This window comes from Lutra lutra, chromosome 16 (assembly GCF_902655055.1).
Source record: "Lutra lutra chromosome 16, mLutLut1.2, whole genome shotgun sequence".
NCBI lineage: Eukaryota > Metazoa > Chordata > Mammalia > Carnivora > Mustelidae > Lutra > Lutra lutra.
Window position 1 is genome coordinate 42,890,116 of NC_062293.1, and position 24,667 is coordinate 42,914,782.

The 24,667-nt window shown below is 54.9% G+C and overlaps 2 protein-coding genes across 9 annotated transcripts; both read right to left on the reverse strand.

Annotated features, from left to right (window-relative positions):
* Nucleotides 1–3,249: 3,249 nt before the first annotated feature.
* On the reverse strand, nt 3,250–19,467 carry FLOT2 (flotillin 2). 8 transcript variants are annotated; one of them, XM_047707587.1, is made up of 11 exons: nt 19,283–19,467; nt 13,242–13,323; nt 10,411–10,501; nt 6,843–6,966; nt 6,330–6,448; nt 6,133–6,246; nt 5,912–6,031; nt 5,612–5,826; nt 5,007–5,190; nt 4,576–4,725; nt 3,250–4,497 (listed from the first exon to the last, which is right to left on the reverse strand). In XM_047707587.1, exons 1-11 carry the CDS (start codon nt 19,329–19,331, stop codon nt 4,459–4,461), a joined length of 1,287 nt encoding a protein of 428 aa, XP_047563543.1. In that variant the 5' UTR covers nt 19,332–19,467; the 3' UTR covers nt 3,250–4,458. The 8 variants fall into 8 exon arrangements, with proteins under 8 accessions (XP_047563543.1, XP_047563542.1, XP_047563544.1 ...); XM_047707586.1 differs by lacking the exon at nt 10,411–10,501 and adding an exon at nt 7,974–8,064 and having other exon boundaries at nt 19,283–19,464; XM_047707588.1 differs by lacking the exons at nt 10,411–10,501; nt 19,283–19,467 and adding exons at nt 7,974–8,064; nt 16,666–16,687.
* Nucleotides 19,468–19,815: 348 nt separating this feature from the next.
* On the reverse strand, nt 19,816–24,218 carry DHRS13 (dehydrogenase/reductase 13). Its single transcript, XM_047707595.1, has 5 exons — nt 23,944–24,218; nt 23,724–23,842; nt 22,569–22,692; nt 22,070–22,381; nt 19,816–20,622 (listed from the first exon to the last, which is right to left on the reverse strand). Exons 1-5 carry the CDS (start codon nt 24,068–24,070, stop codon nt 20,180–20,182), a joined length of 1,125 nt encoding a protein of 374 aa, XP_047563551.1. The 5' UTR covers nt 24,071–24,218; the 3' UTR covers nt 19,816–20,179.
* Between the last annotated feature and the right edge of the window lie 449 nt (nt 24,219–24,667).

A 24,667-nucleotide genomic window follows, 5' to 3' on the forward strand; every position in this document is an offset into this window, starting at 1 on the left:
GAACGACTAAAACTTTAAGTCTTGGTATCTGATAGTTTTAATCCTTCAACTTTGCTCTTTTTCAATTTTGTCTTGCTTATTCTTTGTACTTTGGCATTTCCCTCTAAGTTTCAAAATTAGTTTGTCAATTAAAAATCTTTTGGGGGGTGGTTCAGTGGCTCAGATGGTTAAGCATCTGCCTTCTGCTCAGGTCATGATCTTCAGGTTCAGGGATTAAGCCCCACATCAGGCTCCCTGCTCAAGGGGGAGTCTGCTTCTCCCTCTGACTCTCCCCTCTGCTTGTGCTCTCTCTCTCTCAAATGAATAAGATCTAAAAAATAAAAACCTCTTGGGACTGGGGCACCTGGCTGGCTCAGTTAGTAGAGCATGCGACTCTTGATCTGGGGTTGTGACGTGGAGCCCCATGTTAGGTGTAGAGTTTCATTTTTTAAAAAAGATCTTTAGGGGCGCCTGGGTGGCTCAGTGGGTTAAAGCCTCTGCCTTCTGCTCAGGTCATGATTCCAGGGTCCTGGGATCGAGCCCCACATCGGGCTCTCTGCTCGGCAGGGAGCCTGCTTCCTCCTCTCTCTCTCTCTCTGTCTGCCTCTCTGCCTACTTGTGATCTCTGTCTGTCAAATAAATAAATAAAATCTTTAAAAAAAAAAAAAGATCTTTAACATATCTGGGTTTTTTTTTTTTTTTTTAAAGACCTGGTTTTTATTTTTTTTTTTTTAAAGATTTTATTTATTTATTTGACAGAGAGAGATCACAAGCAGATGGAGAGGCAGGCAGAGAAAGAGAGAGAGGGAAGCAGGCTCCCTGCTGAGCAGAGAGCCCGATGCGGGCCTCGATCCCAGGACCCTGAGATCATGACCTGAGCCGAAGGCAGAGGCTTAACCCACTGAGCCACCCAGGCGCCCCATATCTGGGTTTTGATGGTGTTAAATTCCTGTCTGCAAACCAGCAGACTGGAGACTCAAGAAATACAATGATCAATCCAAGTCCAAAGGGGGAAAAGACATCCATGTTCTCGCTCAAGCATTCAGGCAGGAGGATCTCCTGTTTTCTGAGCATTTGTGTTCTATTCATGTTTTCACTTGACTGAATGACATTCCCTCACATTATGGACAGCAATCTGCTTTACTCAGTCTACAGATAAATGTAAATCTTATCCAGAAACTATCTCATAGAAACCTGCAGAATAGTGTTTGACCAGATGTCTGGGCATCCTACGGCCCCATCAAGTTGACACTTAAAATTAACCATCACGTGGAATATATTTGTTACTGCTTTATGAACTCCTGTCTTCTGCTCATCATCATATCTCATATGGACAACCCCTTAGCATCCCTAAGCAGTATGTCATGATGACTATTTGACAATTGGAAAAAAAAAATAATTACAAAACATCCCTTCAGAAGAATGTATTAAAGACCAAGTATAAACTTTGAAAAAATAAAATAAAATAAAATAAAAAAGATCTTTAAGGGTGCATAGGTGGTTCAGTTGGTTAAGTGTCTGCCTTTGGCTCAGGTCATGATCCCAAGTCCTGGGATCGAGCCCCACATCTGGCTTCCTGCTCAGTGGGGAGCCTGCTTCTTCCTCTCCCTCTGTCTGCCGCTCCCCCTGCTTGTACTCTCTTTCTTTCTCTCTCTCTGTGAAATAAATAAATAAAATCTTTTAAAAAAAGATATTTAAAAAACCTCTTGGGACTAATTTCACTCATGTGGCATCTAAAAACAAAACAAAGCAGAAACAGACCTATAAATACAGAGAACAAACTGGGTGGTTGTTGGAGGGGAGAGGTAGTAGGGAGAAGGGAGATGGGCAAAATGGGTGAAGGGGAGTAGGAGATACAGGTTTCCAGTTCTGGAATGACTAAGTCATGGAGATGAAAGGCACAGCACAGGGAATACAGTCAATGGTACTGTAATAGTGTTGTGTGGTAACAGATGAGAGCCACACTTGGGAGCATGGCCTAATGTGTGCAGAGTTGTAGAATTACTATGTTGTACCTCAAATGCTACATTGTGTGTCAATTATACTTCAGTGGAAAAAAAAGATACACAAAATAAATATTGTTAAGTATAAAAAAGAAAGGGAAAAGAAGTGAAAAAAATCTCTTGGGATTTCGGTTGGAATTGTGGAGAACTGGTATCTTTGCAATACGGAGTCTTCAAATTCATAGGCATGGCATATTGGAGACATATTTTCTCTTTTTATGTCACATCTATTGTCCTCCACTCCGGCTAGTTCGAAATACATCCAGAATTACAGTGCTTCTCACCACCCCCACTGGTCTAAGTAGTCATCCTATTTTGGCTATATTATTGCAGTACTGGTGAGAAGCAACTGTCCTCCCTGCTCCCTCCATGGCCCTCTTCATATATTTTTTTTAAAGATTATTTATTTGAGAGAGAGTGCACAAGTAAGTGCGAGCAGGGGGAGGGGCAGAAGGAGAGGAAGACAAGCAGACTCCCAGCTGAGGGGGGAGCCCCACTAAGGGGATCAATGCCAGGACCCTGAGATCATGACCTGAGCCAAAGGCAGATGACTAACCGACTGAGCCACCCAAGCATCCTGCCAGACCCACTTCTACCTCAGGGTCTTTGGACAGGAAGCTCTTCATTCATGGCTCATGCCTTTACTTTCTTCAGTGCTACCTTTTCAGTGAGGCCTTCCTTTGACACCCTAAAATTTCACCCCACCCCAAACTGTCTATTTTGTACCTCCACCTGAATGTAAGCTCTAAAAGCTAGCGTCCGTATTGTTCACTGTGGTCTCCTCACCATCCAGGACAATGCCTGGCACAGAGCAAGCATTAGAGAAGTTTGTAAAATCAGTAAGAATATGAAAGCCCAGACAGACGAAGTTACTTGCTCAAGATCACACAGGGGAATACCAACAGAGCTAAAATTTAAACCTAAGCAGTCTGACTTCAGAGTTCATGCTCTTAAGGCTGAGAAACGGGCTCCATTACTGAGTGGGACTCAGGACGGACAGAGAGATGCAGTGAACCCAGCAGCCCCCTCCATCTTCTGCCTGCAATGGAACCAGGTCTCCCAAGGCTCAGCTCTGGCCACAGCACCCGGGGCCAATGGCCTCGCCGCCCCAGGGTGCTACTGGAGACAAGGCCGGGGTGCTAATGCCCCCCAGTGGCTGTCATGGGTAAGAACGAAGTGTAGCCTTCAGGCCGAACGGGTGTATGGGTGAGAACTTGGTCCATCCTTGCTTCCTAGTCCCTCCCCTCAGAGAAGACACAGTCTGGGGTGTAGGCATAACAGATCTTTATTTTACTAGAAGGGTCAGGCAGTGGGGCAGTGCCGCATCCAAGCCCCAGACCAGACATGCAGCATCCACATGCAGAACAGCTACACAGGCTGGGGCAGAGCCAGAAGTGGGAGACGGGGACCATCGGATGCCCACAGCACCCCCACCATGACGCTTGGGCTCTGGGTTCTTCTGTCTCCACTAGAGCCAGGAGACAGAGGGCTGGGCTGCTTCCCCATGGCTGGAACCCTATCACTCTGGTCAGAAGAAAGATGGCACAAAGGGTATAGAGTCTGGCCAATCTACAGCACTCGATTCTGCATGGGGTTGGTGCAGTCATGCCCACTGGAAGGGCCTGGCCCCATACCTGGGACAGCGCGGGCCTAGCAGGAAGAGGGTCTACACACCTTCTAGTCCCCAACAGGGCTAGACCCTGATCCCAGAAAGGCTTAACAGAGTTGGGGCTGAGCCCTACTCCACCTAGTAGGGACATGTCCGTGAAGGGGACTTCCCTGAGCACAAGCAGGGGCCTCCTAAGGCAGTAGTGAACCGAGGGAGCTGCTATAGACAGGAGGCCTTGCCTCTGTGCCCCTTGGCAGGGAGAGAGAGGGAAGGTGCGAGTGCAGGGCTGGGGAGGGCGATGGCCAGCGAGGCCTAGGGGCTCAGGAGTGGGTGAGGCTGGGGACTTCCTGGGGCAGGGCTTAGGGCTGGGAAGATCAGGCCAGGAGAGGGGAGGGGGGCCATCCAACCCAGACCCTCCACACCCATGCCGAGTCTTGGCAAGGGTCACGGGGAGGATGGTCAGATGCACAGAGAACTTCAAGGCACCAGGATTCAGAGAGGCAGCAGGGCCACCGCCCCCCACAGACAAGACAGTGATTATAATAAATGTATTCAGCTTGAACTACATGATGTATGTAGAGGGTGGGAAAAGAGAGGGAGAGAAAACGACAAAGGGAGAAACGTCCGGGGAGATGGGAGACGAGGGCGAAGAGACGAACCAGATGGATGTGGCAGTGAATGTGAAGGTGTGGGAAAGAGAGAAGTGAGAGGACACAGCCAGAGACAGGAGAGGAGGGAAGACAGCCAGAGAAGGACTGAACACACAGCACTTCTGGTCCCTACGAAATAAGGCACCAGAGTCAGTAACGTTCCTGTTGTCGCAGTGGTAGGAAAACGGCTGCTGAAGGGTGCAGGCCTTCGGGAGCCTCATGCCTGTGCACCGGTGGCCTTTTTGATCAGGGGTATCTGCCAGGATGGGAGATGCTGTGAGGCCGGGGCTCTGGGGCCGGTGATGGCTCCTCCTGCCACCAGCCAGGCACTCACCTTGGACAGGTCCACACCTGTGAGGGCGTGCACGGAGGCTGGCAGCTCGGCCAGCAGCCGGTTGACTTCTGATGTCACCTTGCTGTTGTCCCCGCTGAGTACCACAATCTCATCAACTTTGGTCAGGGGGGCGGCAATTTTAGCAGCAATCTAGGAGGTGGGGGGGTGGGAGGAGAGCTTGGCTGGTGCTGACTCTGTCCACCTGCCCCATCCGCTATCTCTCCCTCCTCCTTCTGCCTCCCTCCATCCCAGTGCAGCTTGGGGCTCTTATTTGCAAGCCACAGTCAGAGACCCAGGGGGTCAGGTGAGCCCATGCGTGTTGTAGGGGTCCTGCCTTGCTGCCGGGCCCCTCTGCGTTGAATGCTTCTAGCCAGCCTGTGGCTGTGCTCTGGAAGAGGCCCGCCAGACCCACCCCCGGGTGGGGGCCTCACCTGCGGCAGGGCCTCCAGCACCAGTGCCATCTTGGCAGCGTCCCCGTATTTCTGGTAGGCCTCGGCCTTGAGCTTCATCCGCTCAGCCTCTGCTGTGCCCATTGCCTCGATGACCGCTGCCTCCGCCTCCCCGAGCTTGCGGATCTTCTCAGCCTCTGCCTGCGCCAAGAGGACCTGCTTCACCCTGCAGGAGTTCACACCAGGCAGGATCAGTGGCAAGAGCCAGGGGCCCCTCAGGCCTTGCCTGGGCGCCGGCAAACCCTCAAGCCCTCTGCTTTGATGGGTGTCGGCGGGTGGGGACCCAGGAAAGGAGGTGCCCCAGCTTTCTGGCTCTGGCCAGGGGGAGGCCACTGGCTGCTTAGATGCAAATGGGAGGGGGGACTAGCCAGGATGCCCGCTGAGCCAAACCCCATAGCGGGCCCTCAAACCTCCATTATCCCCTCCAGCCCTCCCAGTGCCAATCCCATGGGGGAGGCAGGTCACCTCCACTTCACAGTCAGGAGGCTCCGGGAGAGGTGGCTTCCAAGCTGGGGCTGGGAAGCAGGTGGGGTACGCGGACCAAGGAGCCTGACTAGTGCCCACTGGGCTGCGGCCAGGGTGCTCACTTTTCACCCTCGGCGATCTGCTGTATGCGGTGGGCCTCAGCCTCAGCAGGGCGGCGCACCGTGGCGATCAGCTCCTTGTCCGTACGAAGGATCTCCTGCGCCTCCACTGCGATCTGCTTCTTGCGCTGTACAACCTCGATCTCAATCTCTTCCTGCCGGATCTTCTGCTGCTCCCGGGCGCCCTGCAGCTCGTAGGCCAGCTGGGCCTCGGCCGTCTGCGGTGGGAGGATGGGCTGTCAGAGGCCGGCTGCCAGGTCCTGAGCCCTGAGCCCTGACCTGGGATGCCCGATGGCGCCTCACCTTGATGTTGACCTCCTCACTAAAAGCTGACTTCTGCAGCTCAAAGGCTCGTTTGGAGTCGGCAATCTTGGTGTCTGCCATGAACTTCACATCCAGCATCTCCTTCTTGCACTCCGCTTCCTGGCAACCGCAGGGGCAGGTGCTGAGGGTCCCCCGTGCTGGCAAGGTCCCACCAGCCCTGAGATCCCTGTCCCTGGGGGTGGGAAGGAAAGACCGTGTACCCGGATGCCTGCGTCCCGCTCGGCCTCGGCCACCCCGATGTCTGCATCTCTCTGTACCACAGCGGTCTGCGTCTTGCCCAAAGAGCTCAGATAGTCCACTTTGTCATACACGTCCTGGGAGGGAAGGGGGAGTCATCTTTGGGAACAGTCACAGGAACAAAGGGGCCAAACACTCAAAGGGGGGCTGCACCCATCACCTTGATGGTGAAGCTGAGGATCTCGATGCCCATGCGGCCGACGTCAGGGGCTGCCACCTCCCGCACCAGCTTGGCAAACTGGTCTCGGTCCTGATAAATCTGCTCCACGGTCAGGGTCCCTGGGGAAAGAGGCATCGTGGGCTGGCTTCCTGGGGGCCCAGCCCACTGGGCAAGGGAGGCAGCATGCAAGCAGTGGTCTGAGTGTGTGCACACGTTGTAGTCTGAGCTGGGCCTTCCTCGGGGTTCTTCTTCACAGCATTTAACAGTGAGCCTCCTTCTGAGAGCCCAGGCTGGATGAGCAGAGGTGTCCCAAGCAACACCAGGTGCCTGACCAGACTGGCAGCCCTCGTCCCCCTCATCCCAGCGCCCTCCCCTTCCCTTGGGCCACCTAAAGTCTTGGTGGGACTGACAGATTCCCTTGCCCTGCCCTGCACCCCTCCCTGCCCCGGCCTTGGAGATCCTGCGAGGTTCTTGAAGGCAGCAGAAGGGTCCCTGGGCGGGCCGGGGCCTTACCGAGGATGGAGCGCAGGTGCCCCTCCAGGGTCTGCAGGACGACGTTCTTGATGTCCTGCACATTCTTGCCCAGAAACTGCTCACAGGCCACCGCCAGCAGCTCCTTCTCCGTCATGATCTTCACCTGCCAGTGGTCACAGAGGTGCCTGAACCAGGCTGGAGTGGGGCAGACAGAGGCCCCAGACCCAAAGGTGTGGAGGATGGTGGCTGTGCCCCTCCCCCCTCCTTTTTCAGACCTGGAGGCCCAGGGGCCAGGAGGTGGTAGAGACTCGCCGAGGCCTCTAGCAGGGATAGCACACCAGGAATTCTTACACTGACAAACCTGATGTTCACAGGCAGCCTCAGGCCCTGACACAGCCTGTCTGCTAGGCATCTGGGGCTCATCTCCCCACCCCTCAGCCCATTCACTCTTCCCTCATTAGCCAGTTCCTCCCATGCAGGCTCCCCACAGGTGGGACACCTGCAGGCTGAGGGTCAGAGAGGGCGAAAAGGAGAATGAGTAGTAGGGACACAGGCAGACAGGCTGAGGAAAAGAGCCTGGACAGGGCAAGAGACAGGTCTTGGGGGACGCCACTGAGGGTGGGTATCTTCCTGCCTTTCCTTCCCCAGGTACTAAGGCAACCACCCCCTTACCAGAGGCCTCTAACACGGTTGCAGCTTGCTGCTCTGTGAAGTTGAGAACTGGGCTAGAGCAGGAAGCCCCTCGCCCAGGCCCTGAGCTGGGAATACTAAGTAACCTCCCAGAGAGTTCCTCTGCCTCACGTGGCCTTGTCCTCTGGTCCCCTCCCCTTTAGCCCCCAACCCAGGGACAGGGAAGGCCTGGATTCTGGGACGTGGCACTTCCAACACCTGCAAAGAATCGGGGGGTTAGTGAGACAGGAGCCCTCAGCACTGGTTCTGTCCCTTGCGGGCCCCGCTGAGGAGAAAAGGGGTGTCTGTTAGTCCTGCTGAGTGGCCAAGGGGCCGAGTGAGCACGTTCCAGTGGCGACGACCCTCTCTTGGTTGGGGGGGTAGGGGCAGGGGCACTGGAGAGAGATTGCCCCTGGCTGCTGTCCTCTCCTCCTCCCCCCACACCCAGCAGAGGGACGAGGCAGCTCAACGGACATGCGCAGGGCTGCTGAGTTACTATACCTGGGCGACACCCGTCACAGTTAAAGCTACCCCCTCGGCCGTCTCTACGTCCTCGCAGCGGGGCTGCAACGTCATAATCTCTAGGGAAATCCTGCCAAGAAATGCAAAACAGGGGCATGGGTCTGGGGGCCCCGGGCCTGGGGTGTGGGGAGAGTCCAGCACCTCACTGCTCCAGCTGGGATGGGCCGGGGTCCTGCTACAGAGGGATGGGGGCACGCTTTGAGGGCTTGTGGGGAGGGGTGTGTGAGGAGATGCGGGAGGAGGCAGAGCAGCACCGGTGCAGCGTGCTACCCACGGCACACATGTCCCCTGCTCAGGGCATCCTGGCTGGTGGTGTGGGGGAAGGAAGTGGAGAAGTGGGTGGGGGTGGCCTGGGCCGGTTGGGGGGTTGCAGGGGTAGCTGTGTGTGGATGGCCTGGGAATGCTCTGGAAGTCCTGGTCATCTGCGGGCGTCATGGGAACATCCCTCAGAGGCCTTTGTCTGATCCTGGGTCTGCTCGGTACCCGGAGATGCCCTAGAAAGCTCTGCCTACTAGCCTGGCTTGGCCGAAGTGTGCCCGCTGATGGACCACGATGGAGGTGATCCTGCGTCTGCCCCTTGCAAGGGAAGTCCCGCCTGGTCCCTTCAGCTGGCGGCGGGTTTGCTTTGAAGGCTACCCTCCGGGGCTGGTCCCGAGTGGCTCAAGTGGGGAGTGAGGGCAGAGGTCACACGAGAGCTCCCTGGCGCAGACCATCTCAAGGGACCACACCACCCAGCTTGAAAGGGAATTTCCAATCCCTCTGGAGACTTGGGGAGGTGGGCACTTGCAGCTGTTCCTAGTAGGTAGTAGGTTGGAGGGGGAGCGGAGCCACTTTTTCGAGGGAAGCGGGGACCCTGCCCACTCCACACAAGGTGCTCTGGGCTTCTCAGGCCTCTGTGCTGAGGTCCAACTGCTGGAGGCTACAAGCAATGCGTGAGGTGGGGACAGTCTTCCACCTGGGGAGAGCCAGCAGGACAGGCAAGGCAGGGGAGAGGTGGTGTAGGGTTTTGCCTGAGAAGCCTGAAGGGCGATTTCATGCAAGGGAAGGGGATGGGTAAGAAGATGGTTAGGGCTCTTCCAGTCTGGGGACCCAGCGTGTAGGCTCTGAGGGGGGACAGGGGCTTTCTGACGCTCACTGCTGCATCCACAGTGCTCAACAGAGAGCTGACGAGTGAAGCGGTGAAGGTGAGTGTTGGCACAGCACAAGGAAAGCACTGGGAGGCAAACACCTCGGGTCAGGAAAGGGTTTCCCTGGCTATGGCCAGCCACACAGCAATGGAGAGTGAGACATCCGGTCACTTGCTTTTCTAAGTGAGATTGGATCCATGATAAGCTTGGGTTTCTCTAGCACTCCCTCTTCTGCTTCTTCTTCTTCTTCTTTTTTTTTTTTTTAGTAGGCTCCATGCCCAGCATGGAGCCCAACCCGGGGCTTGAACTCACGACCCTGAGATCAAGACCTGAGCTGAGACCAAGAGTCAGACGATCAACCGACTGAGCCCCCCAGGTGCCCCTCTGCAGCACTTCTTTTCCAAAAATCCCGAAGGGCCCTTATATTGCTTTACTTGCCTTTCCCAACTCCCTACAAAGCACAGAGGACAGGATTCCCCTATCTCACATGTAAGGAAACTAACACAAGTGACGAGAGATTTGCTCAGAGGTTTCTGCACAAAAACGAGGGGCAGGGAAGAGCCAAGACTGGTTTTGTTAAGACCTGTCAGGGAGGGGGCGCCTGGGTGGCTCAGTGGGTTGAGGCCTCTGCCTTCGGCTCGGGTCATGATCCCAGGGTCCTGGGATCGAGCCCCGCATCGGGCTCTCTGCTCGACGGGGAGCCTGCTTCCTCCTCTATCTCTGCCTGCCTCTCTGCCTACTTGTGATCTTTGTCTGTCAAATAAATAAATAAATAAATTAAAAAAAAAAAAAAAAAAAAAAAAAAAGACCTGTCAGGGAGATCGGAGGAGGCCAAGGAGCTGGGAGAACAGAACTCTTCAGGAAACCCATCTTCTGGCCCTGCGTGGAGGAGGGCTAGGACAGGTGGGGGCTGGCTAGCAAGGGGTTCCGTGGCGCCTGGAGTAGTTGGACTGAAACCTCTCTAGCCCGACAGCCTCACTCTGGCACACAGGGGCCTGTGTCTCCTGCCTCAACTTACCCCTTGGCATCCAAGGACACTACCCCCTGGCAGACCTGGGCAGAGCTTCCAGACTCCCTTGTTCTTTCCCCACTAGCAGCCCCAGTATGTGAGGGCAAGGGAGCTGGGGATCTACAGGGGTCTATCCTGGCACCCAGAGCAGCGCAGGAGGGAGCAGAGGGGAGGGAGGCACACTCTTAGGAGGGGAGTCCATCTGGGTCTTGCCTGCCGGGCCCCGCAGGGCAGGAAGAGAAAAGGTTAGGCACAGAGGAGGAAGCAGGTGGGTTATTACCTGTGCAACCCCTGTTACGAATAGCGGGACCCCCTCCGACGTCTCAATATTCTCACAGCGACACAGGATGGTCATAACCTCCAGAGACAGTCTGAGGAGCGGCCAGGGGGAGGGAGAGGTAGGGACAGGAGGGATAGGAGGGGACACAGCAAACACACACAGTGGTTACCAGACAAGCAATGATGCCTGATGCCTGGGGGTGGGGGGAGGTTGCTCTCAGTATTTGAGCCCTCTCTTGCCAGCTCAGCCTAGGACTGTAGGGGAACAGAGGAAACCCCCTTGCTGGCCTGGATGCCTTCCCTAGCCCCCATACCCATCTAAGGAGGAGCTGCTGGGCTGGGGGTAAAGCCTGCTGACACCCTGGGCCTCCCTGAGGTGGGGAGGCCTATGCACAGGGCACCAAGGTTGCCCACTGCCTCACTTTCTCAGGATGGTCCTGGCACAGTCTGGGAGACTTGGCCTCACTTGTACCTTCCAAACACAGGCAAACCTCTGTGTCCAGAAACTGGGCAGGAGAGGCCACTGTGGGGATTCACAGGCCAGGGCAAATACCGAGTCCTGCTTTGATCTGCGCTCCCTGTCACTAAGAAGGGAATTTTGGGCCAGAAAAGCCTAGGGAGAACCTGGGATTTTCTGATTTGGGGGGATAAGTGTCAGGGAAGGCTGGGGGAGGAAGTGTGTCCCTGCCAGAATATTCACAGGGACAACAGGGAGGGGATGGAGTAATTCACTTTGGAATTTCCAAAGTTGGGCCCAGGTAGAGAAGGGGTTATGGCAAAGAAAGCAAGGTGCCTTGAAGCTGCTCGGCCCACCCTCGCTGGGGCTCCCTAGCACAGCCTGCGTGTGTGTGAGTGTGTGTGCTGGGTAGCGGGCTGGGCTAGGCTGTGGGCAGCGTGGGAGGTTTCCTAAGATCAGAGGAAAGGAGGACAGTGGCTGAGGCCCAAGGAGCAGAAGCAGGTGGGCCGGGGGATGGGAGCAGTGGGCCCTGTGGAGCCCTGCTGGCATAGGTCATGCAGGTGTGCAAAGGCTGCCTTCATTCAAGCCCCTAATCCTAGCACTCCTGGGCCTGAGAGGACTCTAGACCCGGCTCAGACAGGAACGCACCAAGCTCTCTTCCAGGGAAGGAGGAGAGAGGGAGGGAAGGAGAGAAGGAACAAGGGAAGGAAGGAGGCTGCAGCTCAGACGCCAGAGGGGGAGGAGTCACTCAGGTGAGGGAGAGGGAACTGCCACAGGCGGGCCTCAGGATCCTATAGGACTTGGCAGCAGAGTGCAGTAGCAGCGACTTCATGGAGCCTGGAGACTGGATGGCTGACAGCGGAGGTGGGGGACATGAAGGGTGGCTGTGGGATGGGAGGCTTAGAATCCAGGCTGGGTTAGAAGCCCCTACTCTGACCTGAGAGGCTCCTGCCAGCCTCAGAATATTGAGGCCCCAGCTTGTAGAGATGTCCTTCAAATAGGCCAGGGGTCTGGGAAGGGGCTGCCCTCAGAAAGACAGTCCGAGAAGGGGCGGGGCCAAGGGCTCAGACTCCCCAGCAAGTGGGACCAGAGGGAGAACGCTAAGCCTGGGTGGGGGAGATCCGTTTCCTAGGACTAGGCACGAAGCCCTCTTCTCCTTACCTCTAGACTTACTGTCAGAGAAGCCTGGCCCCCTGTCTCAGGGGCTCTGCTCCCTGGAATAAGCAGCAGGGGAGGGGGGGTGCCAAGAACACTGAGCAAGGGCCGCAGGGGTGTGACCCTAGTGGTGGATGGACGCAAGGGACAGGTGTTTAGGTGAGCTGCGAACTCTCCAGGGCCGGGTGTGCAGCAAGGTCTTCGGACAGGACACTGTCATCCTGGGACAGTGCCTCTGGAGAGGGCAGCCCATGGCTTCCCACAGGCCAGCTGGCCCACTCCTGAGAGAAGTTGTGACCAGTCGTGATTATTCTCGGACACTTTCAGCCTCGGGCCTTAACAGTCCCCTATGATCCCTCAATTCAGGTGGAGCAAAGTGAGGAGAGGGCTACTGGGAAATCAGTGAAGTTAAACAGTTGACCTCCTGCTCTTGACCCTAGCCAACACCCTCAACCTCTGTGTAGCCCTGGGGCTTCCCTCTGTTGACTGGTGGAGCTGGGGCAGAGGGGGATTTCCACTGGAACCGCCACTGTCCCTCCTACCCTCCCAGTTCTGCTGCCCCTGCTGCCTGGGTCCTGGCCTGGAAGGATGTGGGCACAGTTAGGAAAAGGGTGATGGTGGAAAGGTGGCTTGCCTGCCTCATCTCCTGGGGGGGCGGGCCAAGTCTGGGCCTGGAGGCCCAAGTCCTGGAGTAGCTCCAGTGAGAGCCCGATGACATCTCCCTTCGTTTAGTGAGTCTTTCCAGACCAACCACGGAGGTCCAGATCTGTTTTGCCCAGCCCAGCACCAATTCCTTAGCTCTCCTCCCCCTGTCTGTAAGTAGCCACTGCCTGCATTGTCTGGGCCTGCACAGGTGAGGGCGTGTGTGGGTCTTTTCAGCCTCTCCTCTCCACAGGGAGGAAAATTTAGAATTCGTGAATAACTGAGCTAGACTTACGGAATGAGGATTCTGCCTGGGCATGACACCCAGATGCTCTGGGACACAACTGATGTCTCCAGCGGAACAAAGCATCCCCACTAAGGAGAAGGTGCCCAGATGAACCCCCTGCACCCCTTCTCACCTGTGTCTTAGGAGGTCCCACCCCCCCAGGATGAAATGTGGCAAGTGGTGGATGCTCTAGCTGACTGCAGGGGGAAGCGGGGCAGGGGGAAGCCTAGAAATCCTTCCCTCTCCCTTGCCCACCTGGATGTCAGGTTCCCGGGGGCCCCTGAGCCCTTACCTCTGAGTGTCGGAGATACACCACCAGGCCCAGGCCCAGCCGCCAAACACGTACTGTTTATAGTCAGAACCACAACAGCCCCCTGGAGAGCAAAGCAAACCACTGCTGGTCAGTCAGTTCTTGGGTCTGTCTACTCCCCGTCCCTTCACCAGCAACTCGGGCCCTTTACTGACCCTGACCCTTGACAATTCCCACTGTTGGTTGCTGAGGTCACACAGAAGGGGAAGAGAGCTCCTAAGGGCTTGAAACTCAAGTTCAGTAGATACATGATTTGCATAAAAAGCTATCCAATGAGTGGTTCCCAATGTAAGTGTTTTCAAGGAACAGAGGAAGTCAGTGGGCAGGAGTAAACAGGAAAAGCTTCCATCTTTCCAACCATTCATTCAGCAAACTCGTAATGTAGGTTTCTGGGCTAGGGAGTCAGAGATGAAGATACGACTCCCATCTGGAAAGAGGTGGGAACTTCTCCTGAGATCATTAATACTAACACTGTGTGATCTGCATGTTATCAAGGCGTGTGCAGGCCAAGGGGGAACGCAGGGGGCCCTGGGAGGGGGCGGGGGGCACTGGGAGGCCGATGGGAGGGAGGAGTCTCAGAGCCAAGATGGGATCCTCACTCACGCCCAGCAGACACATCTCAGTAAAGCTGTTTCTCTATTCCCAGGGCTGCACACTGACTGTGGGCCTCTGGGGAGTAGGGTGAAGAGGGAAGGCAAGGCCTCCAAACAAAGGCCAGCCTGTGGCACCCATGGGATAAGTGAAGAGAAAGGGGAAAGGTCGAAAAAAGAAACTCTATCAATTACACAGAATGTTGAATCGGGCCCCAACTTGAATCTAGCCATAGACATGCCCGGCATGCTGTCTGTGTAGAAGTAAGAAAAACCAATTCCTGAAATTCTTGTTGTGAACTCTCCTGCAAATGCCAAAATTATTCATCAAGCTCAAGGAAACTTTAGTAAAAGCTAGAAGGCAGTTTCCTTGCAACGCAAAAAAAAAAAAAAAAAAAAAAAAAAAAAAAAAAAAAAAACAACCCAAAAATGTACAGGAAGTAGATGATTCAAAGGAAATGTGATTTGGGAAAAAGCCAGTGGATGTCGTCATTTCTGTATATACCAGCTTGGATTTTCGGGAAAGCCTTAGCATGTGTGCTTCCAATGGGCAAGGGTGAGGGGTCGTTTCCTGTAGCTGGGTCACAGTGTCTCTGAGGACCCACAGCAGGGAGAGCAGATCATAGGGTGTCTCAAGTATCAGGCCAAGAAACTGCGTGTGTGTGTGTGTGTGTGTGTGTGTGAGAGAGAGAGAGAGAGAGAGAGAGAGTGTGATGAGGAGGTCACATAGGGATTTAAGTGGGGGGGAGCAACAAAATTACATTTGCATTTCCAGAAACACTGCTTTGCACAAGGAAGATGGGGATGGGGTGGTCTAGGAGATTGGAGAGAAGCCTTCTGCAGGGACCTAGGCAAGGCATGGTGGCTGATGTTGGGGAATAACTTCCAGAGCAATCTTGTCCGAGAGGATTTCCTGTGAGGGTTGAAATGTTGCATAGCTGCAGTGTGTAATACAGCAGCCATTGGCCACGGGGGCTTACTTCACACCTGAAATGTGGCCAATGTAACCAAAGAACTAAATTTCTTTTTTTTTTTTTTTTTAAGATTTTATTTCTTTATTAGAGAGAGCACGAATGGGTGGGGGGCGGGAGGAGCAGAGAGAGAGGGAGAAGCAGGCTTGCTGCTGAGCAGAAAGCCCAACACGGGGCCCATCTTGGGACTCTGGGATCACGACCTGAGCCAAAGGCAGACGCCCAACCGACTGAGCCACCTAAGTTTCCATTTCTAAATTTCTAATTTAGAAATTTAATTAAAGTTTAAATGGCTAGTGGCTACCCTATCAGTGTAGCTGTGGAGTCCAGGTCGGAGTGGGTGGGGACACCAACAAGGGAAAGAAAGACAACAGAAAGAACAAGGAGCTGGAGAGGAGTTCTGGACAGGTGGAGGCGAAGGGGACCCCACGAGGGCAGAGTGCCCGTCAGCACAGAGAGCTGGTGCCTGAGCCAGCTCATCCGGTGGCCGGCCCACTTGGCCTCCAGGGCCTGCACCTTGCGCAAGGAGCCTTACCAGAAGTTCAGGGAGCAAAGAGCAGGCACACAGTATGAGTAGGGGAGGGAAGAGGAACTCTGTTTCTCTGTGATGGAAATACCAGCCCGCAGGGCTGCTGCACAAGGGAAGCTACTGCAGGCTTCTCAGCCCTGGGAGTGGGGTGGGAGGCTCTAAGGGCAAGTGATCAAGCTGAAACCTAAGCCATCTTAGGATATGAGAACCTGAGAGGATCACACATCACAGCCTGTTTCACTCTGGCCTGGTGAGGGCTAGGGCCTAACTGCCTCTGGCCGTGCTAGGGAGCTTCTTCAGTGTAGGGGGTAGAGGTGGTAGGGGTGGGGAGGGAGAAGGGTAAGTAATGGGGGGTGGGGGAGGTCCTGTGCTTTACCTTTAATTTAGTCTTTGACCTTGGGAGCAGGCTGTCACCACTTAAGCTGGGTCTTGGCCAAGGGCAACATGGCCAGGTTCCCAGGGAGAGCAACAGGAAGCTGGGCCTTCCAGCCTGCTCTGCCCCCCAGCAGGCTCCTCCCCCTGAAGGCTTCTTCCTCCCAGATTCCTGGTCACCCTGAGTCTGAGAAGCACCACTCCCCAAAGAGACCATGTAGGTGTCCCTTCCTTGATCTCCCTTGCTCTCACTCTTTTCACACCTGGAAGTTTCTCCTGGTTTTATCGTACGTTTTCTTTTTTTCTTTTTTATTATTATTATTTATTTGACAGACAGAGATCACAAGGAGGCAGAGAGGCAGGCAGAGAGAGAGGAGGAAGCAGGCTCCCCACTGAGCAGAGAGCCCGATGTGGGGCTCGATCCCAGGACTCTGAGATCATGACCTGAGCTGAAGGCAGAGGCTTTAACCCACTGAGCCACCCAGGCGCCCCCCCCCTTTTTTTTTAAAGATTTTATTTATTTATTTGAGAGAGAGACAGTGAGAGAGAGCATGAGCTAGGAGAAGGTCAGAGGGAGAAGCAGACTCCCCATGGAGCTGGGAGCCTGATGTGGGACTTGATCCCGGGATTCCGGGATCATGACCTGAGCCGAAGGCAGTCGTCCAACCAACTGAGCCACCCAGGCGTCCCTTATCGTACGTTTTCTTTCTTTTTTTTTTTTTTTAAAGATTTTATTTATTTGTCGGAGAGAGAGGAGAGCGAGCGAGCACAGGCAGACAGAATAGCAGGCAGAGGCAGAGGGAGAAGCAGGCTCCCCGCCAAGCAAGGAGCCCGATGTGGGACTCGATCCCAGGACGCTGGGATCATGACCCGAGCCGAAGGCAGCTGCTTAACCAACTGAGCCACCCAGGCGTCCCTATCGTACGTTTTCTAACCCAACTTACTTTCCTTTGTTCTGTCTTCGCCCAACCTGAAGAATCACAAAACAGGGGTGCCTGGGTGGCTCAGTCATGAAGCGTCTGCCTTCAGCCCAGGTTGAAGGGTCCTGGGATCAAGGCCTGCATCAGGCTCCCTGCTTAGTGGGGAGTCTGCTTCTGCCTCTGCCCCTCTCTTCCACTCATGCTCTCTCTCTCTCTTTCTCAAATAAATAAAGGAAATCTTAAAAAAAAAAAATCATGAAACATCCCACAATAACCTCCACCCCGCTCTCAGCCCCTCCAGACCCAGCCCATCCCTCTGCCCTCTCAGGAACACTCTCCTCCCTTCCTGCCTCTTTTCTACCTTCTTCCCACTATTCCAGAAGACCATACTCTACAAAGGGGATTTAGCTTTTTTTGAGTCACAACCCCCCTTAGTCACTGAGCAATGCTGGAGTGTACATAAATGCATAAAATAAACAGGAAACACATCTGGAAAGTTATAAAAATATTAAAATAACCAAATGTATGGTATGTAATATGTGGTAATACATGTGATACAGTAAAACATTAAATAATAAAATCCAGTGGTAGATTTAATAACTAGCTTAACTTCAAAGGCATGAGGAGCATGAGTAACTTTGATGGTACCTACAAAAACTGTGGTGTGGTAGGAAAATATCTCCTAATACTATCCTGGGTTGTAGCCGGCATTTATAAAGTGAAGAAATGCTAACTTTTGATTCAGGTTAGTGAGAATAAAAATTCACGTCTCTCCCTATCCAAATGCACAGACCTCTAAATTCTCCCCATGGACCTCAGGTTAGGAACCTCTGATTTATTGTAGAGACAAGAGAAAGGTGTATGGGGTTTGGATTCCCCTTTTAGGTTCCTGACAGTAGAAACAGAGAAAGGTTTTATATTACAGATGGGCAGAGGGAGGTAAGAAAACAAGAAAAACTTCCAGCCTTTTCAGGTGGAGAAGATGACCAGGGGATATATCAGCATCCTTCTCAAATTGGGCTGAACGAGATGCTTCTGGACTTGGACACCAGCTTAAGTAACCAGGTGGGGGCAGGGCTGGGAGTGGCTGCTCCCCTCTTCCAGGACTTGGGTGCGGGAGAGAGAGGGATCTCGGCAGGATCAACTCAAATACCCAGGTACTGTGATACTGGGCACTATCCTTCCCTCTTCTCACCCATCCTTCTTCGACTTCAGCATCCTCAATTCTCAGCTCGGCCTCCTCTCCCCACCCCTGAAACAGCTTTGAAGCTAGCAATGGGCTGGCCTCTAGCCAGAAAATCAGGTTTCCAGCAAGGGGAAGGTACAGAGCGGCCCATGTCAGGTGCTCCTCTCACCTCTCAGTCTCAAAGCTCGCTCTCTCGAGCCCAGAGTCTCGGCTTCCAGAAGGAAACTCCCCGAGAGAGAAAAAGTGTGGTGCAAATAGGTTCTAAAAGTTGTCTTTAGGATCAGGGCCTGGGAGACAGGTTCAAGTCTGGCCTCAGTGCTCTCTGAGGGGTCTCCCTCCCAATCCCAAGGCCACCTCTGGTTTTATCTGCTCTCCCCCCAAAGAGGAGCGTGCTTGTCAGGAAGAGTGGGGATTTCCTATCCTCGAGGAGAGACTGATTCTGAGATCCAAACAGCCACAGGCCAGGTTCTGGGGTAAAACCTCCCAGTGCATTGATCACAGCACTCCCAAGGTATAGCCCCAAACCTTGGTCTAGTCCAACCCCCTTCTACAGCCAGCCCTAACAACTCTTCACACAGGCTGGAAACTGGCATCGATGGGGGGGATCACCTGAAGGATTCCCGAAGCTACAGGCCTTCAAGCTGTCAGCAAACACCACCCTCCCCAGTACTGGTGAGCCAGGAGCTGCACAAACTGGGGGCTTCAAAGGCTTCAGCCATCTCTCAAGATACCCAAATATACCAAATTAAGCAGCCTTAAGGCAAAGGTACATCTCCCCTCCCCAGTACAGAACTCCCACGGCCCTGAGGAAGCTCCCAGAAATTCTAGAGCCTGTAGCATTTTGCAATCGGGGCAATACAGCCCAGAACCCGATTTCTCAACCTGTAGAGGCCGCACCCGCATTTCTGGGGCGGGCAGTGTCAGTAAGCCCCAGCAAGCCCCAACCTGCTCAGAATTAACGGGAGCACAGGGATCCCCGTCTCAGCGCCCCTCCCCAGGCAGGCACCTGCCCTCCGAAGCTGTGAGACCCGCCCCAAGGCCTGGGCGCCAGAATCCAGCCAAACCGCTGTGTTCCGGTAACCACGGGTTCACTCTCTCCGGCCTCAGCTCGGGACCCCCTAGGCCACGGTGGAGTAGAGGGGAGGAGGCGGAGAAAGGAAAGAATAAACACGAGAAAACACGCAGTGGCAGGGGGAGTCCCGAGGGCGCCGAGCACCGCAAGCGTGAGAATGGGGAGGAGGGGCCTTCCTGGAAGGTTCTCAGACCGACACCCGCGCCCCCTACCCCGTCCCTCACCCTCCGCGCCCTTCCCCGGCCTAGCCGGTCCCCGCTCGCTCCGCAGCCCCGCACCCACCCCGAACCCCCTCCTCGACCACCTCCGCGGGCACGGCCGGCGCGCTCCAACACCCTCCCGGCCCCTGAGCCCCGGCCCCACCTCCCTCGCAAGTCTCTCACCTGAAACCACCAGCGCCTCGTTGGGCCCCACCGTGTGGCAATTGCCCATGGCGCCAGCGGGACGGAGGGCCCCCGAGCACCACAGGGACCTGGACAGCACCGAGCGCACCACCGGCCGCGCCCTGCCTATCCCGCCACCCCCAGCGGCCGCCCGCCCGCGCCCCTCCGCGCTCGCGGCCCCGCCGGAAGTGTGGCGGCGGAAGGCGGGGCCGCCGGGAGACAGCGGCGACCGCGAGGCTTCGGGCGCCAGTCCACAAGCTTTATTTCCCTGGTGTCCAGCCCCGCAGCACCCCGGGACAGCGCATCCTGCTCCTGCGGGCCGCCCGAACCCGACGGCGCGGCCCTGCCTCACCTCCCCGCACCCAGCCGACCGCCGTGGGCCCCGGAGTCACACCGCTCCCGCCCCCCCACCCCGCCCCACCACCGGTGGTGAGACCTTGGGCAAGTCCCTTACCTCTGCAGCCCATCCCGCCTCGGCAAATGGGGGGCATGTAACTACGTGGCTACATGGTTTTGCAAAGGGCCCAGTTCGGAATTCTCAGTGTTGCACTGTAATTACAAATTACAATCGCTGTACCCCCTCATCCAAAGCCGATCAGCATCACCCAGAGTCGGGACAGAGGTAAGGAATTCAAATTGCTCAGAAGCAACATCTGGCGCATTAGCCCTCACCTCTCAATCTGGGATTATTGTTATTCTCAGGAAGAAATCATCACCCACGATTTCCTTCCACCAGGAAAAGAGCTGTTCAGGACATAATCTGAAGCCCCAGCCAGGAAGCATGGAGGTAAAAATTGCAAACCCCTCAGTGCCCAGGGCAGGGGCTGACATGCAGTTAAGGTTTTCGAGGGCCACAAAAGTGTCATGGAAAGCATCCCAGCCTGGGGATTAGGAGATTTAGGGCTCAGGTTCAGTTTTAACGTGAATTCTCTGTGTGACCTTAGATAGATCTGGTGAACTCTGAGGGCTGGGGTGGGGTTCAGAAACTGTGGGCTCCTTAGAGTGGGGTCTGCTCAGGGAAGATGGGGCCCCTGGGTCCTCAGGCTGGGGATCTTCATCAGGTTCGGCCTCCTCTCCAGGACCAAGGCCTGCCAGCCTCTTGCTGGCCTCCCACAGCCGGTGAGCTGCACGGTCATCTCGGGCAGCTGGGGACACCTCCTCCACGTGGCAGTTGGCAAAGTATCTCCCACTAAGGGGCTCAATGCCCTCCTGGAGAGCGCAGTACAGGGGTGTCTGGGCACCTCCTCTTGGAGCCCGCAGCACAAGCCAAGCTAGTGGGCGCAGAAGTGGGCGCAGCCATCCAGGAACATGGCGCAGGAAAAGCTCCGAGTTCACAGGCCCTATGGACAGGAAAAAAGGAAGGAGTAGTGAGGATGGTGGGCGAGGGCCCAGGGGAAGAGCAACAAGATCAGGGCTAGGAGCGAGTGGGGAACAGAGTCCAGTTCCAGGGAGACCAGGATAGTATTGAGTGGGCATTCAGGGTCCCCACAAGGTGACCTCACGCATTTCAACAGCAAGGCTCCTTCTCTCCACCTGTACATCCCTATCTCCCAGGTTTTCCCACATGTTGAATCCTCTGCCCGAGGGGACCTCTTTTCTTCTAGCTCAAGTCCTATTCCTTTGTTTAACCAGCAAATGTGTACTAATGCCTATGGCAGACCAGCTACTGTTCTGGACATTAGAGATGGGGAGTGTAATAAAGGCTTATAAATGTTAGCTGTGATTATTATTGTCACTGTTATAATTACTAGTGAGCCTCAGGCAAGGACTATCTAAAGTGCAGTATGGTTGGTGTCTCACTCAGTTGTTGGAGTATGACTCTCAACCTCCGGGTTGAGTTTGAGCCCCATGCTGGCTGTAGAGATTAATTAAAAATAAAATCTTAAAAAAATGTAGTATGGCAATATGGGTTACCCTATAATGTGTTCCATAAGGCAGAGATGGGCCTTATTCATCCATTAACTCCCTCAGACTAAAAGCTAAAATGCTAGAAGTGGACTTCTAGACCCTAGATGACCCAGCCCATCTCTATTCCTCATCTCTTGCCACTCTCCTCCTCTCACTCTGTTCTAGCCTCATGAGGCTCCTTGTCCCTTCTCAAGCATACCAGGGACTTCTGCCTCGGGGCCTTTGCACGTGCTATCCACTCTGTTCTTTACGCTCTTCTCCTCTGACGACCTCATGGCTCATTCTCATCTCCTTCAAGCCTGTCACCTTTTTGTCTATGCCTTCCTTGGCATAGAAAAACAGCACCTGCTGTCATTTCCTATCCCTGTCACTCTGCTTTATCTTTCCCATAGCATTTTATCACCACCTGTCATTGAATGTATTTATTAGTGATCTCCCCTTCCCTTAAACTAGAATGTAAATTCTACAAGGAAAGGGCCTGTTTTATTGACTGCTGTCTTCCCAGCACCAAGATTAATGCCTGGTACATAACTGGTAATCAGTAAAAGCTTTTCTAATGAACAAGTAGTTATTAGCCATCATCATCATTATCCTCCTATTATAGTGAGTTCATTCATATGGATGGCTCCTTGGGGTGAGAACCTGGGCTTCATTCATTACATACCCTATCCAGTAGCCAGCATCCAGGCTTACTGGTGTGAGAGGAAGAGCTCAGATAAGGAGAACCTCCTTCCAAGATCAGCAAGGAACAGGTCTCTCCTCGTACAGTGCTTCCTTACTGTTCTGAGAGTCTGGGGCTCAGTGAGAGGTGGGGGGTGCAAAGGATGGGCAAAGGATGGGAGAGGGGACTCAAAGCACAGTCAGAGAGCCAGGCCTCACCTGGGTGGGCTGCATAGCAGGTGACACCAGTACCCTCCAGCTGCGTGGCGAGCTCTCTGGCAAACAGCACGTTGGCCAGCTTACTGTCGGCATATGCCCGTAGCTCCTGCCGCCAGCCCACCACCGGGCGGTCCAGGCGTGTGAAGTCGAGGCGCCCTCGCCGGTGGGCGGCTGATGATACCACTACCACGCGACTTGGGGCGCATGTCTTCAGCCGGGGCAGCAGCAGATGAGTCAGCAGGAAGGGGCCAATATGGTTCACTCGCAGCATCAGATTAAACGGCTTGTGGGTCCGGCCACAGGAACTGATCCCTGGGGCAGGGGCTCGACATGAACCACTGCTCCATAGGGACCCCTGAAGACCTCAGTATCCCCATCTGTGAGAAGGTGGTAGGGGGCGTCCTTCCCATGGATCCACTGGCCCTTGGCATACACCTGGCTGGAGGGGACAGTTGCCCACCCGCCGCCCCCCCTGTAGGGAGGGCCTGCTGCCCCTCACCGGCATTGTGGATGAGGATGTCCAACCGTGGTTCAGAGCTCAGGAAGGCGGTGGCAAAGGCCCGCACGGAGGCCAGACTGGCCAAGTCCAAGGCCATGAAGATGACCTCATTGTTCCCACTTTCCTGTGGGGCAGCAAGGGCTGGGCTTGTCACCAGGCACCTCTTTCCTCTTCCCTCTCCCCAGGTACCAAATTTTGAGAGTCCTCCTCCTCCTTTTACTAAGATCTGCCCTTATGCATTAGAATATAGTGGACAAGTATATGGACTCTGGATGCAAATCCTGACTTTGTCTTTCATTAGAGCGTGACGTTAGACAAGTGTGACATTCATCTCTCTGGGGCTGAGTTTTCTCGCTGTAAAATGGGAACAACATAGTACGTATCTCATGAAGTTGTTGTGAAGATTCAATGAGTTAATAAGTGTGAAATACTTAGAACGGTGCCTGGCCCCCAGTCAGCACTGGTAGGTAGTTCTTGGTATTATTATCATCATTCCCTCTGACCATTATTGCTTATCCTAACATTTACAACTGACTTCTTTCTCCTTGGTCTCCTCTCACCCATTCTTGCTCCTACCCCCCCACCCCCACCCTAGTCCGGGCCTGTACAGCCACTGAGGGGTTCCTCCCAGAAGGCTATTTTGACAGTCCATACCCTGCTGAGGACCCTTCATTGGATCTTCACTGCTCATCCTATAAAATCCGAGTTTCTCAATAGAGTCTATAAAGGATTCCAGAATCTAGCCCCGGCTCAGAGCTTCCAGCCTCTTTATTTCACTTCTTTACTCCATATTTTGTGGTCCATCCAGACTCAATAAACCTTTGCTTTCAGTTTTTAAAAAATCAATTAAGCTGTCATGCCTCAGGGCCTTTGCATATGCTGTTCCCTCTGCTGTTCCCTTCCCTACTGTCTTTCATTGATGTAAGTTTTACCGATCCTTAAACGTCTTCAAAAAGCGATCAGTTCTTTCAGAAAGTCAATATACTAGCTAACTTGCGTCTGGTGCTCCTTCCCTGTATGACCAGAGCATCAGCCGACTGTTTTCTGCACATAACGACCAGTTAAGGAAGCCGCTCTGTTCGCTCTTCCGCGTCCTACTGTGTCTGTTTTCCGCTCACCCTCTCCCCTTCTCCGGCCTCTCCCCCGACCCCTCACCTGGCGGAGGTCGAAGGCGGCAGCCTCACCGCGCTCCCGGCTCCGACAGGCCAGCACCACGCGCGCTCCCCGGCGCGCCAGCTCCAGCGCCGTCATCTTCCCGATGCCACTGTTGGCGCCTGCGGTGGGTGGGCGGTAGCCGCGCTGAGCCCGGTGGGCCCCTGACCCCGCCGCCCGGCCTCCCCGCCACCCCGCCGCCCGCGGGCCTTCTAGCACTTACCCGTGATCACTGCCGTGCGGCCGCGCAGGCTAGCTATGCCGCCGCAGGGCGGGGCCTTCACCAGGTTGTAATAGACAAGCACGTAGGCGCCCAGCAGCAACCCCGCGCCCAGCAGCAGCGCCTCCATGCCCGCGGTGCCGCCAGCCCCCCCACGCTCCCCGCACAGGCTCCGCAACTCCCTGGATCGCCGCCCGCCCGGCGGCTGCCGGTCCGCCCCGCACCCGCTCGCGCCTCCTTGGAAGGCGGAGGCGGAGGCGGAGGCGGGCGAGAGGCAGGACAGGGGTGTGTGTGCGTGCGTGTGAGCGTGGGCCCTACGAGCGCCCCCTAGGCATGCGTCTTCGTCCTCCCGGTGTGTGCTTGTGGAACACCTTCTAGGTGCGCGTGTGCATTTGGGCCCTGGCAGCGCCCTCTAGGCGTGTGCCTGCGGGAACTCCTTCCAGATGCCTGTTTGTGTGCATTCACACCTACTCTTGAGTGTGTGAATGACTCTGTGAGTGTGTAATGTGCCCGTGGGCCCTGGCATTGCTCTTCAGGTTGTGTTTGTGCCCCTGGATCCTGGATGTGAGCACCTTGGAGGTGTGGGTGTACTTGCAGGCCCAGGAAGTACCCTGTGGGTGTGTGTGCTGCGGGACCACCTTTTACGGGTTTGTGCCCATGAGCGCCAAGAGCTCCTCTAGGTGTGTGCATGCATCTCTGGTCTCTGTCAATGTGTGCCCTTGAACGA

Bases quoted from the DNA above. Each gene is read 5' to 3' on its own strand.
- FLOT2 (XM_047707587.1), bottom strand. From the start codon at position 19,331: ATGGGCAATTGCCACACGGTGGGGCCCAACGAGGCGCTGGTGGTTTCA. The intron at 6,449-6,842 runs GTAAGGCCCCGG...CTCTTTCCCCAG, and splicing joins GCACCTGCGCTCCATCCTCG to GGACCCTGACCGTGGAGCAG. The intron at 5,191-5,611 runs GTGAGCACCCTG...GAACTCCTGCAG, and splicing joins CAGATCGCCGAGGGTGAAAA to GGTGAAGCAGGTCCTCTTGG.
- DHRS13 (XM_047707595.1), bottom strand. From the start codon at position 24,070: ATGGAGGCGCTGCTGCTGGGCGCGGGGTTGCTGCTGGGCGCCTACGTG. The intron at 22,382-22,568 runs GTGAGGGGCAGC...CCCCTGCCCCAG, and splicing joins CATCCTCATCCACAATGCCG to GGATCAGTTCCTGTGGCCGG. The intron at 20,623-22,069 runs GTGAGGCCTGGC...TCCTGTCCATAG, and splicing joins CTGCTATGCAGCCCACCCAG to GGCCTGTGAACTCGGAGCTT.